General features: G+C 56.7%; 3 protein-coding genes across 3 annotated transcripts in view; 2 read left to right on the top strand and 1 right to left on the bottom strand.

The window, feature by feature from the left end:
• PTSG_04749 (myosin) overlaps nucleotides 1-6,527 on the bottom strand; it is a 10,086-nt gene extending 3,559 nt beyond the window's left edge. Inside the window, exons 1-17 of the mRNA XM_004994012.1 lie at nucleotides 6,285-6,527; nucleotides 5,786-5,861; nucleotides 5,474-5,588; nucleotides 5,192-5,271; nucleotides 4,889-5,023; nucleotides 4,543-4,699; nucleotides 4,337-4,364; nucleotides 3,948-4,089; nucleotides 3,572-3,664; nucleotides 3,187-3,349; nucleotides 2,690-2,932; nucleotides 2,214-2,410; nucleotides 1,668-1,969; nucleotides 1,046-1,428; nucleotides 626-778; nucleotides 262-410; nucleotides 1-38 (exon numbers count right to left, since the gene is read on the bottom strand). The exon at nucleotides 1-38 is cut by the window's left edge and continues 34 nt beyond it. Coding sequence (XP_004994069.1) covers nucleotides 1-38; nucleotides 262-410; nucleotides 626-778; nucleotides 1,046-1,428; nucleotides 1,668-1,969; nucleotides 2,214-2,410; nucleotides 2,690-2,932; nucleotides 3,187-3,349; nucleotides 3,572-3,664; nucleotides 3,948-4,089; nucleotides 4,337-4,364; nucleotides 4,543-4,699; nucleotides 4,889-5,023; nucleotides 5,192-5,271; nucleotides 5,474-5,588 — 2,378 coding nt within the window. The 5' untranslated portion in view covers nucleotides 5,786-5,861; nucleotides 6,285-6,527. The remainder of the gene's footprint in view (nucleotides 39-261; nucleotides 411-625; nucleotides 779-1,045; nucleotides 1,429-1,667; nucleotides 1,970-2,213; nucleotides 2,411-2,689; nucleotides 2,933-3,186; nucleotides 3,350-3,571; nucleotides 3,665-3,947; nucleotides 4,090-4,336; nucleotides 4,365-4,542; nucleotides 4,700-4,888; nucleotides 5,024-5,191; nucleotides 5,272-5,473; nucleotides 5,589-5,785; nucleotides 5,862-6,284) is intronic.
• A 529-nt stretch (nucleotides 6,528-7,056) lies between these two features.
• Nucleotides 7,057-8,454, top strand: PTSG_04748 (uncharacterized protein; the record flags this gene model as incomplete). Its single annotated transcript, XM_004994011.1, has 3 exons — nucleotides 7,057-7,197; nucleotides 7,610-7,781; nucleotides 7,904-8,454. 3 exons carry the CDS (start codon nucleotides 7,057-7,059, stop codon nucleotides 8,452-8,454), a joined length of 864 nt encoding a protein of 287 aa, XP_004994068.1.
• Nucleotides 8,455-10,007: 1,553 nt separating this feature from the next.
• PTSG_04747 (uncharacterized protein) lies at nucleotides 10,008-14,057 on the top strand (the record flags this gene model as incomplete). The annotated part of the gene is made up of 7 exons (XM_004994010.1): nucleotides 10,008-10,016; nucleotides 10,187-10,999; nucleotides 11,145-11,316; nucleotides 11,605-11,765; nucleotides 12,035-13,192; nucleotides 13,564-13,757; nucleotides 13,961-14,057. The coding sequence occupies 7 exons, from the start codon at nucleotides 10,008-10,010 to the stop codon at nucleotides 14,055-14,057; spliced, it is 2,604 nt and encodes an 867-aa protein (XP_004994067.1).
• Between the last annotated feature and the right edge of the window lie 80 nt (nucleotides 14,058-14,137).

Raw genomic sequence — 14,137 nt, 5'->3', positions numbered from 1 at the left:
AGGTACCCGCGGCAGAACGCTTGCAGCCCAATGATCATCTGCACACACACGCGTAGGGGCACGGAACAGGCAACGCGAGTAAGTAAGATGGAGGGGAGGAAAGGGCGAAGGTAAAGGGAGGAGGAGAAGGGGAAAAGGGAAAGAGCGAGAAGAGAGGAGGAAAAGAAGCGAGCAGGAAAGGCGATGGACGGATTGTCCCACGATAAAACCAGAAGCAAATGCACCAAAGCACAAGAGCACGGCCTGCAAAGAGAATCGCACCTTTGAGAGTTTGAGGTCGCGCTGCTCCTCAAGCTGTGCAAGGATCCCGGCGCGGAAGAACACCTTCGTCAGGCCAATGCGGTACGACTGCGCATCCAGGTTCAGCGCCTCAACCATCTTCTCGCACGCGTGGCGCCCGTCCGTGAAGCCTGCGTGCGCGTCAAAGTGTGTGTGTGTGTGTTTGCGTGCGTGTACTACGAATGTGAGCAATACAAAGAGGAGAGCTGGGTGGCAGCCCAGTTGATTGCGTTGTTGTTGTTCGCTGCACAGACACACACACACACACACACAGACATAACCACATAACCACCCTCAAATAACAAACACACGCACAGTCGCGCATGTACAGCACAGTGAGGCTCACCGCGAGGGATGGCCTCTGGGACGAGGATGGAGTAGCGCTGCTTGAACTCCTGGAAGAGGATGCGGTTGGGGAAGCCCTTGCGGCAAATGCGGATGCCCTCAAGTACACCATTGCACCGCAGCTGGTCAAGCACAAGCGGCGCATCAATCTTGCCTGCAGCCGCGGCGGTTGCGTGGGCGAGAGCAAAATGTGGCAGGAGGGATAGAAAAACGCGTGTGCGAAGGAGGAACAGGCAGTGAGTGACAGTCAAAGATGAGGGGGGGGGGGAGGGGAGAGAAAATAATTCAAGGCCAGCATCGAAGAAGCAAGCTGACACACGTGCAAGCAAGCATTCGCTGCATGGAAACGTCACCAATTGCACCATGTCCCACATTGAATGGCCACCACGGAAAAAAAAACCGCCTTCACACATGGTCGCACCTGCTTTCTTTTCGTGGTTGGGGATGATGCAGCGAACAAAGTGGGGCGTGGTGTGGTTGAGGGTGTCCATGAGGTGGTTGAGGTTCTCCTTGTAGATGAACCCGACCGTGCGGAAGGCGCCCTTGCGCGTGCGGTTGGCAGAGGCAAGCGACCCAGAGAACATGTCGCTCCACAGCGTGGCCACAAACGCGTTGCCAGACTTGGCGAGCAGCGCAGTGACGTTGTCGTTGAGCGGGTCCTTGTTCTTGACCAGCCAGCCGGCAGCCTGGTACGGCACACGGCCGGCGTAGTGCACGACAGCAAAGTCGCAGTCCTCGCGCAGCGCAGGCTTGCTCAGCTTCTCGTCGTCACCGAGCAGCTTCACAACCTTGTCAACAAAGGACCTGGCACAGGCAAAGGGCGGGGGTGTGGCACGGTGGGCGATATGGATAAGCCGATAAGCCACAGCCGGCAAGCGATGCCATTCGCAAACAACAGGCTGTCCGCACACGCACAAACACACACACACACACTCTCTCTCACTCTCATGCACACGCACACGCACACAAACCAACCAACCAACCAACCAACCAACCAACCAACCAACCAACCAACCACGCACGCTAGCACCATTGCCACTCACTGGTCTGTGGCCTTGGGGAAGAAGCACTCGTCGTCGAGGAGGGGCAGGATGCCCTTGCGCTCAATCAGATCAATGGTGGGCTGCAGGTCAAGGCCAAAGTCAATAAACTCCCAGTCAATGTTCTCCTTCTGGTACTCGTCCTGCTCCAGCTGGAACATGCGGCTGTTGAACAGCTGCTGCAGGCGCTCGTTGGTGTAGTTGATGCACAGCTGCTCAAAGCTGTTCACCTTGAAAATCTCAAACCCTGCAATATCAAGGATGCCGATGAACGTGCGCGCATCCCGGATGTTGCGGTCCAGCGTCTGTACGTGTGGGTTAACGCGAGTGAATGATAACGTGCGTGTTTGTATGTATGTATGTGCGTGTTCATGAGTGTGAGTATGTGTTTCCGAGTATGAGAGTATATCGTGAGGAGCGAGGCCAAACTTCAGGTAGGATGGATGTTTGCAACTGAAGCAACACTCACAGCAGTGTCAGCGACAGTATCGATGAACACAACGACAACAGCAACAGCCCGCCCCTGTTCCACCGCCATCACGATCGCACCTTGTTGATGCGCTTGACGATCCAGAGGAAGAGGCGCTCGTAGGTCGCCTTGGCGAGGGCCTCCTTGGCAAAGTCAACCTGCTCCTTCGTCTGCTGCTTGTGCACAAACTCGTGGCCCGCCTTGACCTTTGGCTTCAGCAAGGACCGCGTGAAGTCCAGCACGTTGATGCCGAGCAGGTGGCACACCTTCTGGCACACTGCATTGGGGAATGATGCGAGGGTGGAGGCGGCGGTGGTGGTAGAAGTGGTGAGGGTGAGAGGTGAAGCGAGGATACACACGCCACACGCAGAGCAAGAACTGGGGGACGAGAGCGACCGCACTAGCAAGCACGTATACATGACACGTGTACAACACACGCAGACACACGGACACACACCCCGCAAACACGCAAACAAACTCACACGCAAACACCACGCAAACTCATGAACCAACCAACCCCTCCGCCTCCAGCCCAAGGGCAAGTGCTTAGCCTGACCTGAGTCGTCCTTGATGACGGCCTGCTCGCCGCCACGACGCTGGGAGCTGACCTCAATGTTGCCAATGAGCATGACGGCAGAGACGACGCGCCACACGTCCATAATCTGCTCGTCAGTCATGCCCATGATGCGGCATGCCTCGTTTGTGTCTGCAAACTCCTTGCCGTCGTCCACGTGGTGCAGGTGCATGTCGCCGTTGCTGATAAACTCGTACTTGCTGATGTCCTCGAGCAGCAGCTCCGCTGTTGCCAAAGATGTGCAGGAATACATGGTAAACATGAATTAGTACATGGCGAGCAGGAACCCGGGGAGAGGGTCAGGCGTCGCAAGCGTGCTCACACACACACACACACACACACACACACACACACACAATAACGAAACCAAACACGCACGCACAAATGCAGTCTTTCTGCCGTGAGCACATCACTGTCATCACACAAAGCACGCAAGTGCACTATCACAGCGGCTTCATGTGTGCATGATGTTGACTTACAGATGTACTTTGCGTCTGCGCCGCGGAGGAGCTGGTAGAAGCTGTGGAATGTGCGCTCGCTCTCGTTCTGGCGCACACAGCGAGACTTCTCAAGCAGATACGTGTCAATCGTCGCGCCAATGATGAAGCCAGCAGCATCAAAGTGGATGCGGATGAACTTGCCCTGTGTGCGTGTGTGTGTGTGTGTGTGTGTGTGCGCGTGTGTGTGTGTGTGTGTGTGTGTGTGTGTGTGTGCGTGTTTGGGATATCATGCCAGCAGGGGAATGCGTGAGCGATGCGGATGTCCTAACCACGATGTTCAGAGGCATTGGCGCACACCCAAATGTCCACAAAAAAAAAAAAGGCAAAATAAACAGCAAGGGTAGGTGTGTAGAGCACAACGCACAAAGCGGGAGGAGTTGTCGTTCTTGATGGTGCCTGCGTTGCCAAAGGTCTCCAGGATGGGGTTGGCCTGCAGCAGCTGGCGCTCGAGCTCGCCCTGTGGCAGAAAAAACAAACAAACAAAGACATAAACAAAATTAAAACACGCGTCACAGCTGTTAGCGCAAGCCATGCATAAATGCAGTATTTTTGCCCATGAACGCAATCACAGCCACCACCACCACCACCAAGGACACACACACGTGCGCACACGCCGCCATCATCACGACGGTCACGTGCACACGCACGCACCCACACCCACACCCACACCCACACCCACACCCACAGACGCAAGCACAGACGCAAACGACGACACCACCAGGGGTACACAGCGCGCGGACCTTGCCCATGGTGCTGCCTGCTGCTGCGTCGGAGGCGAACATGGCCAGCGTGTCCGGGTCGCGGCGCGTGGTGGCGGCAACACTCGCAAGGTACTGGATGACCTTCTTCGTGTTCTCCGTCTTGCCTGCACCAGACTCGCCACTGGCGACACACGCACACACACACAGGCAAAAAAGGCGCGTGGACGCAGAGATGTAAAGAAAGTCGGAGGGTGAGTACGGGCGAGCACGTGCGTTAACATGTGTGAGTGTGCGTATGTGTGTGTTGATTTGGTTGTAGGGTTGTGTGGGCAACGCAAAGCAATCAGAGCGAGAACAGAGGCACTGTGGCCTTAACAGCGGGCGTTAGTACGACACAACACATGGCCAGCACAACGGTAGCAACTCACGTGCAGAGAATGGACTGGTCCTCACGATCTGCGGTTCAATACAAGCAGCAGGTGCACAACATGCGTTCGCAAGTGCGTGAGCATTTGCAAGACACCATCGCACTGACAGCAGCGAACGCGTCAGGAGGACCGCAACACCAACACCACCATACCCCCCCCCCCAAACAAAGTGACTGTCAACCAACACCATGCACACGCGCGCGAACCTTGGAGCATGCTGCGGTAGGAGAGGTCGGCAATGGCAAAGACGTGCGGCGGCACAGCGTCGCGCTTCTGGCCCTTGTACAGCTTGATGGCGTCGTCGTTGTAGATGGGAATGTTCTTGTACGGGTTCACCACCACACAAAACAGCCCAGAGTATGTCTGCAACCATGTGCGTGTGTGTTGGTGGAGGTGGGGGTTCAGTGCGCGAAAGCATCGGCGATGTGCGAGAGTGCACAAACACACACCACAACCATCATAGGCATGATCTCAATGATCTCAACCATTTCCAGCTCGCCACACACACACACATGTATGCACGCACACACACATACACACACATGCACGCACGTAGATGAGGTCGGCGTGGTAGCGGTCGCGCAGGTTGAAGAGCACAGATGCCTCGTTCAGCACGGTGAGCTCGGCCATGTCCTCCACTTTGTTGAACTTGGGTGGGTTGGCCTTCTGCACATCATCCGCGCTCACCTGTCACCAAAAAAGCCCACACGCACACGCAGGACACAAGGTTAGATACAGCACACGACGTTTCACGGAGCTCGGGTCGGGTTGGTCCATGCACCAAACACGCACCCTCTCAGAGCCAAGGATTACACACACACACACACACACACAGAGCAGCGAAGTTGAACGCACCGTGACCATTTCACGCGTGTCCTCGCGCTGGCATGTGACTTCCTCGCCCTCATCAGACTTGATGGCGGTCAAGACAAAGCCTGAAAGGGGTGTTGTGCACATGCAGGCGTCAGTGTGTGTTGGTCCACAAGCGCTGCACACGGCCGCGTTGATGACAGCACCACAGGTGCAGCACTCTCAGGCTTTACAAGCTATGCTTGCTCTTCTCCCTCACCAAGTGCGCCCGGTCTTCAACCACAGAGTGCCCAACTACCACCATATCACGTTGGCTTGTCGCTGTACCTTCTTTCTCATCTGGGATCCAAGCCAGCCGCTTGGCAGCCCATGCCGAGGAGTCCTCGTACCCCTGGCGAGAGCTGGCTGGGATGCGCAGGTACTTGAGCACCTGATCTGTCATCTGCATGCAGCGAGCAGGTGCATTACGCGTGGCATGTCAGAACCACGCATGCACTGCCGCCACACGGGTGCGTTCATGTACCTGCAACCACAGCAGCGACAGCACCGTCTCCACCGCCACCAGCAGCAATTGCATTCTTGCTCAGCGCATTCCCGCACACACACACATGCGGGCACGCATTCATTGTTGAGACTCACTGTTTCTGTAGCTGCTGTGGCTGCTGTGGTTCAGTGGCACTGCCGGTCGCGTTGGTGCTACTACTCACAACAACGCCTGATGAATGCAATGGCGTCGTGCGTGCGTGTGTGTTTCAATGTGTGTGTGTGTGTGTTGCGTGCAAAGGGATGCATGTGGCGATGTAAGTGTGTGTGTGTGTGTGCGGTGCAAAGCGAGGCAAGTCAGACAACAGTGCCGGCGATGAGCGTTCGTTTGAGCGTGTGCATTGAAAAGTGAAAGGAATCGGAGAACGGGCACAAGCATTCACAGCCAAGGCACAACAGGCGAGGGCGAGTTGGCGAGCAAGGTGACATGCAGCAAGCAAGCAAATTCAGACCAACTCGTACCCAACACGCAAAGCCTCAACAAAAATAAACAAGAGGTAGGAGGAATGCAAGTCGGAAGCAGCACGCTTGTGCGTCGCAGATCGATCACGAGCACGACTCCCATTCACTGCAAGGGCCAAGAATATCTCCCCACCTTGCTGCCTGCTACTTGTCGGGGCGAGCACACGGGGGGGGAGCCTTGCGTCTCTCTTCCTTCGTGTTGGTTGTGCGTGAGTGCGTGTCTTCTCTCTCGTTACTGACCGACAAGAGTCAACAATCGTTGGTTGGTTGGTGTTTGGTTCGTTGGAGTTGGTTGGTGGCACCTCAGCAAGAAGCAGAAGCAAAGGCAGAGCTGTGTATGTTCCGTTTTGGCCCACAACGAACACAAAAAAAAACCGTCGGGTAGGGTCGTTGTCCTCGTAAAGACCCCACACTTTCCTCTGGGAAATCGCTGGAGGACAAGAAATCACGCTCCACCGAATGAAAATGACCCTACTACAGCGCCGGGAAATTCAAAGCACGATGGCTGAAGTCAAAATTGACTTGCAACGAAATCCCAACAGCAAATTTGCCTTTGCGTGAAATTTATGTTGGACGAAACCAAATCCACCCAAACAAACTCGGGCAAGGCAGCGAAGCAACCGCCAGCGGCTCAAGCGGCTGCAGCAACAAGACATCAGCGCCAGCCAGCAGCCAACAACAACACAGGAGTGTGTGTGTGTGTGTGTGTGTGCGTGTGTAGGAAGTACGCGAGGGAGGTGTGCTGACATTGGCGACAGTGCCGCCAAGCACAGAGACAACAGAGCCGTACAGCGACGAAGCAGAAGAACAAGAAGAACAAGCGGAAGAAGACCAGGACAAAGGTACCAATTGTGAGAGGAGCGTCATTTTTGTAACATAACAACCCCCACTGCTTTGATTCGGCGATGCCTGTGGGGGTGGTGGGATCACAGCATGTGGGCCGACGCGTCCGTGTGCCTGGCCGAGGTGCCGGTACGCTGGCCTTTGTTGGCCCGACCCAGTTCAAGGAAGGCACCTGGTGTGGCGTCTGGCTCGATGAGCCTGCGGTGAGTGAGTGGGTGTGGATGATCTGTGTGTGTGTGTGTGTGTGCGTGTGTGTGTGCGTGTGCGTGTGTGTGTGTGTGTGTGTGTGTGTGTGTGCGTGTGTGTGCGCGTGTGCGTGTGTGTGTGTGTGTGTGCGTGTGTGTGTGCGTGCGTGTGTGTGCGTGTGCGTGTGCGTGTGTGTGTTGTGGATGCCGCGCGGCACTATATGCTGTAACTTGCAGTGTGCGAAGCAGCCGCGTGTGACTCGTTCACTTTACTCTTTACAACACTCATTCACTCACGCATACACACACTCTCTCACATGCATTCGCGAACACGCATACACACATGCATACACACATACACACACTCTCTCTCGCATGCATACACACACTCATGCAAACACATACATACACACACATGTGGCGGTGACAGGGGAAGAACGATGGGTCCGTGGCAGGGCACAGATACTTCAAGTGCCCAACACGGCACGGCGTGTTTGTACAAGGCAAAGCCATCACGTTCCTCACAGACACGGGTGAAGATGACCCCTCTGCTGCCAGCAGCAACGGGGTAGACAAACCCAGCCGTGGCGGCCGTGCAGCAGGTACAGCAGCGACAGCAGCACGGGGCAGGCGCGGTGTGCCATCCTCAAACGCTCGCCAGCGCCGTCAGGTGCTCAGCGCCACAGCACCAGCCGCCATGAAGCCCACAACACAGCACACACAGGCACAGACACAGGCGCGGCGAAGGCAGCAAGCAGGGGCAGCGGCTCGGCGAAGCACAGGCCCGCCCCCAGCCGCGAGCGCAGCCCGCCAGCAGCAAAGCGGCCCCACTGCACGACGCAGGTCATCCGGCGCCTCCTCCACTTCCCCAGCGGCAGGCATCAACACAACCGTGTCCGTGTCGCGGCCGCCACCGCCAGCCTCCACGCAGAACCCAGCCACATCGGCCGTGAACACAACCATCACCATTGCTTCGCAACGTACCTCGACGACAACGCGTGCAGCCACAGCCACAACAGCAGCAAGACCCACCACCACAGCCACAACAGCAGCGGCGACCAACGGCACAGCACCTGCCCAGCGCCAACGCACTGCAAATGCAAATGCAGTTCCAGCCACAACTGCAACGACGACGACGCCCGCAACACGCGTGGCCACGACCGCGTCCAATGCTGGCGTACCGTCCTCTTCATCATCGCCACCAATAGCATCATCAACGCCGTCGAGCGCGCCTGTAACGCCACGGCGGCATCAGCTCCCGCGCCGACTCAGTAGCAGTAGCAGTGGCAGCAACACTGGCAGTCAGAGCAGCCTGTCTGCTGGTGCCAGGAATGATGGTGGTGGTGGAGGTGGGAAGGGGGCACAAGGGAAGGGTGCAGCAGTACCAGGTGCAAATGTGCGAATGCCACAGCGCCGCAGCAGACCCCAACGCCCACAGCAGCAATCGTCAGCACCAGCAGCAAGGGAAGACAAGGAACCGGTGGCTGTTCAAGGGCAAGCACACACGACAGAGCCTGCGATGGCAGCGGCTGTTACTGCCCCGGCAGCCGTGCTGCAGAATGCGGTTGGTCCCGTGTCGAGTGCACAGCAGGACACGCCTGCGACACCGGAGAGAGCTGCTGGTGTGACTGGTGGTGATGGTCATGGTGATGGTGATGGTGATGCAGCTGTGCATGTTCCTACCAACGTTGGAGACGTGAGCGTGAACGAGAAGCAACCCGAGGAGAGTGGTGGGTCTGGCCAGCAAGGGAATGCTGCCAATGTCACAAGGGTGGTTGAGACAAACGCTGTTGCAACACCACCGCCAACAGCAGCGGAAGCAGCCACAACTGAATCGCAACAACAGCAACAACAACAACAGCAGCAGCAGCAGCATGGACCGCAACGCCCAGAAGAGCCAACACATCCAAAACAACAGGTAGAGAGCGAACAACAACAACAACAACAACAACAACAACAACAACAACAACAACAACAACAACAACAACAACAACAACAACAACAACAACAACAACAACAACAACAACAACAACAACCAGGCTCGTCCACATCAGCACAGCAGGACAAGGTGGCGCTTGTAGTTGACGGTGACCAAGTGGGCGGGTTCGACAGCCACGACAACGCTTCAGTTGTGCGTGCGCCCACTGCTGCTGACACAACAGCACCAAAGACAGCTGCCGCGGGTAGTGATGCCGACGAAGGCAGAGCAGTGGGCGTTGGTGACGATGTAGACACACACCCGCAGCATAACCGACAGGCGTCTATTGAATCACCAACAAAGACATGCAGTGATGTCCCCGTGCAAGGCATACCACCGCCAGCCATGTACGCAGAAGACGCAGCAGCATCGACGGGCAATGAGAAAAGCAAGCTGAAGGGGGGACAAGTGGAGCAGGATGCAGCAAAGCAAGCACTGCAGGCTGTTGAAGGGAAGGTGGTAGTCGGTAATAATGCACCTTCACGACAACCACAACAACAACAACAACAACAACAACAACAACAACAACAACAACAACAACAACAACAACAACAACAACAACAACAACAATCAGGAAGGGGCAAGCGAACGAGCCGGCCTGGAAGTCGAGGTGGGACGAGGAAAACACCACCCATTCCCGTTCGCAACACATCCACATCACGCTCGGCGTCAAACAGCCCGCGTACTTCTCGTGTTATCGCAGAGAAGGATGAAACGGCAGTGGCGAGTTCGGTGAAGCAACAACAACAGCAAGCGCAGCAGCCCCAGCAGCTCCCCTCTTCTTCTGCTTCTTCTTCCACGGTTCCAGCAGCGAGACAACGGCCACAGCCGCCAACTCACCAGCAACAAGATGTGCCTGGTATCATGGTAGAAACAGACAGTGGAACGAAGCACACAACACAACAACAACAACAACAACAACAACAACAACAACAACAACAACAACAACAACAACAACAACAACAACAACAACAACAACAACAACAGCCACCATCACCTGGTGGCCCTGTGTTTCGTCCAACACAGCAGTCCGAATCCGTTGTTGTTGACGCGCGAAGCGCCTTTATCGACTTCAGCCTCCCATACACAGATCCTGTCTCCGGCATTGCTGGCATCGCTGGTCGCAAGCGTTCCTCCAACAGCGTCGGCAGCACAGTAAGCATCCACTCCGAGCGCTCTGGCCCCTCGCCCACGCTGATTCGCCGGCTGCAGGGCAGCGGAGCTGGTGCCGGTGGTGGTGGTATGGACTTGAACAACAGCGTTGATGTGCAGAGCACCACCACAAGCACGCCGGCCAGCAGGCAGCAGCAGCAGCAGCAACGACGGCAACTCCTGGAACAGGAGCAACAGCAACGCAGGCAGAAGCCAGTGCTGCCCTTCTCGCCGTCGCCTCAACCTTCACCAGAGAACATGAGCCGAACACGGCCCGTGTCACCCTCTGCGTCATCGCTGAGCCTCCTTGAGCACGTGCGTATGGACAAGGAGAGCCTGCAGGCACGGTACGACGACCTCCAAGCACAGGCGCAGGCCATGTCGCTGGAGCTCACGGCGCGGCAACAGGACAAGGAGGACTACCAGCGTGTGTTGCGCACACTCAAGGCGCAATTGGCGTCTGCAAGACAGGAAACGGTTTCCGTTGAAACACGATTGCGTAGCGACAACCAAACGCTGCGACAGCGCAATTTACAGCTTGAGGCGGACAACACCCGCTTGGATGTGGAACTGGACAAACTGCGCACACAGCTCATCAAAGTGCACGACTCTGAAGACTTGCTGCCCGAACTGCAGGTGCAACGCTGGGGTGACAAGGATGAAGGTGGTGAACGCGTTGGGGTGACGAGGGTGCCGGGGAACTCGTTCACGTGAATTTTGTCGTGGTACGCTTTCTCCTTTTCGCGAACGCTGACCTGCTGCGCGCGCACACACACTCACTCACTCACATGTGTTGTACGCACGCTTGTGTCCCTCCCTTGTTCTTGGTTTTCAGCAAGCGAAAGCGGCCCTGCAGGAGCAGCTGAAGGCAACAAAGGCGTCATATTCAGACAGCATTCGCCGCATTGGCCAAGAGCGCGATGACGCAATCAAGGAGCTGAGGTCGCAGATGGCGCACATGCGCGCAGAGCACAACACGCAGCTCAACGCAGCCATCAACGAGAACGGTGAGGAGGTGTAGTGCCTGTGGCGTGTACATTTGGGCGTGCGTGTGCATGTGTGCGTGTGTGTGCATGTGTGCATGTAGGGCATGCGCAGACGAATGCACAAGTTGACGTGTCCTCTCGAATGTACATGCACACGCGTATTCACACACACACACACACACACACACACACACACACACACACACACACACACACACACATACACACACACACACACACACATTGACACATCTCCCCCCCCCACGCCCCTCCCCTTCCCTCGTCTTCTTCGTCTTCTCCTCCTCCAAGAAAAACTGCGGCGCGTGTTGGACGAGCGGGAAAGCACGTTGCAGCAGAAGTTGCGTGATGCAAATGACGAGATTTCATCACTGCAAATGGATTTGGCAGCGCTCCGAGAACGCAGGAAGCAGGAGCAGGACCAGTTTGATGAGTTGAGACGACGCGACAAGGTGAGGGCTCACGGTCCCGCGTGCACGCGCATCGCTGATGCGTCTCGCATCAAATCCACATGCTTTGAACATCGTGTATTGTTCCTTGCGTACACACACACACACAACAAAACAAAACAAAATGCAAATCCACTTGGGTGAGCACACACGTGAGCTTAACAAGACACATTCTCACGCATACTACACACTCTCACGCACACACATCGATGCGATCCTCTCCTCTGTCCCCTCTTCAAACACACACACATACACACACAACACCTGTGCAGGAGACGTGGCGACAGCGTGAGCAGGATCTGCGCACGGGGCACGAGCGGGCAATGCAGACATTACGGGAGGAATTTGAGCGGGACATATCTGGGCTCAAGCAGCGCATCATGACCAACACCAGCGATGACCAGTCGCGGGTGGCTGAGCTGGAGGGCGACGTGAAGCGGCTGCAATCTGAGCTGCAGCAGCAGCAACACGTTGTCAACGCACGCAACGCCACGCTCGCGTCCTTGCAGGAAGAGCTCACTGCAACGAAGAAGGAGATGGAAAGCATTCAGGCCAGCAGCACAGAGGCGCGCGCAGAGTTGCGTGCGGCGCGTGAACGGATTGCGTCAGCGGATGCGGAGAACAGGACGCTGATGGCTGCGCGCGACGACTGGGAGCGCCGTGCGCGCGAGGTGGATCGCAACGCCTCCGCCCACGTGGACAAGCTGGACGCCGAATTGCATCATGCGCACCAACAGATACAAGTCCTGCAGGGACAGCGCGACTCTGCCCTGCGCTCGCGTGACGAATACGCCGACGTGCTGCACCAGCGCGTGGAGGAAGTACGACGGCTGCAGCAGCAGGTATCGACGCTTCGCCAGGAATACCAGGCCCTCGCCGCCAGTCAGCGTGGCGGCAGCGGTGGTGGTGATTCAGCAGCAGCAACAGCGACCGCGCTTGCAGAGGCGCAGCGCCAAGCACAGCAGCGGGAGGCCGTGTTGCAGCAGCAGGCGACAGCGGCCGACGCACGCGCACAGCAGTGGCGGGAGCGCGCGAGTGCTGCTGAGGAGCGGGTGTCCCAGCTCACGTCCAGTGCAACTCGCCTGCAGCAGCAAGTGCAAACGCTTCAAGCACAGGTGGCACGACTGTCATCGTCACCTGCCACATCGTCGCGAGGGTCGCCGGCCCATATGGACAGCGTGCCGCGTGAAGAATACGAGAGTGCACTGCAACGCGTACACGAACTTGAGAAGGAGTTGCGGGTGACACGGCAGCAGAGGAACGAGACGCCGGCAGCGATGAAGAAGGAAAGAAGTGGCACGAGTTCAGCGAAGCAGAGCGAAGAGATTGAGGAGTTGAAGAACAGGGTGGAGTATCTTCAGTCGGCAAACCAGGCGCTAAAGGAGGCCATTGGCATCGACGACGCCGATGAGGCCTCACTCAAGGCAAAGGTGGGGTCGAACGTGTGTGTTTGTTTGCCTGTGTGTGTGTGTGTGTGTGTGTGTGCTTGTGTGTGTGTGTGTGTGTGTGTGTGTGTGTGTGTGTGTGTGTGCATGTGTGTGTGTGTGTGTGTGTGTGTGTGTGTGTGTGTGTGTGTGTGTGTGTGTGTGTGTGTGTGTCCATGTGTGTCCATGTGTGTTTGTACGTGACATGCGCCCAGTGTCCTTGTACAGGCAGCCCATCTGACATCCACCCCACACGCTCACGTGTGCACCGACATTTCCCTCATCCATTCTCGACACGCATTCTCATACACACATACGCATACACGCATACACACATACACGCACGCACACACATGCCACCATTGTCGCCGCTGCAGATGCTGGAGCGGAGCGGCTCGCCCGCGCGTGACGGCGACGGCCGCCGGCTGCGAGAGGAAAACGTGCGCTTGACAGCAGAATGCGAGGAGTGGAAGCGAAAGTTTGCGTCGCTGCGCGCACGGCAGATGGCGCCGTCTGGCACCGCCAGTCTCTCGGGCTCCTTTGACGCGCAGCAGTCGCAACACCAGCAACAGTGAGTGTCTATGTGTGTGTTTGTGTGTCTGTATGTGTACATGTATGTGTCTGTATGTGTGCATGTATTTGTGTCTGGTAGCTTGTTTGTCCTCTTTCACTCGTATGCACCAGCCTGCCACACCACCACTTCCTCCTCCTCCTCCTCCCTGACCCCTCACCACCACCGCCACCTCTCGTCACCTCCCACCATCGCGCCATTAGGCGGCCTCCCTCTGCCTCATCGAGCGTGCAAGGAACGCCACTGCGTCGCATGGGGTCTCTGCGAAGAGCAAAGGCAAACTGCAGCACATTTGGCTGATGACTCGATTGTACGCTTCACTCGACCGATGCTTGCACGTTCACGCACACTTGTACCCAATATGCGTCATGCACAAGCGC

This window comes from Salpingoeca rosetta (genome assembly GCF_000188695.1).
Source record: "Salpingoeca rosetta unplaced genomic scaffold supercont1.11, whole genome shotgun sequence".
Lineage (NCBI taxonomy): Eukaryota > Choanoflagellata > Craspedida > Salpingoecidae > Salpingoeca > Salpingoeca rosetta.
This window is presented reverse-complemented; position numbering and strand designations above follow the sequence as displayed.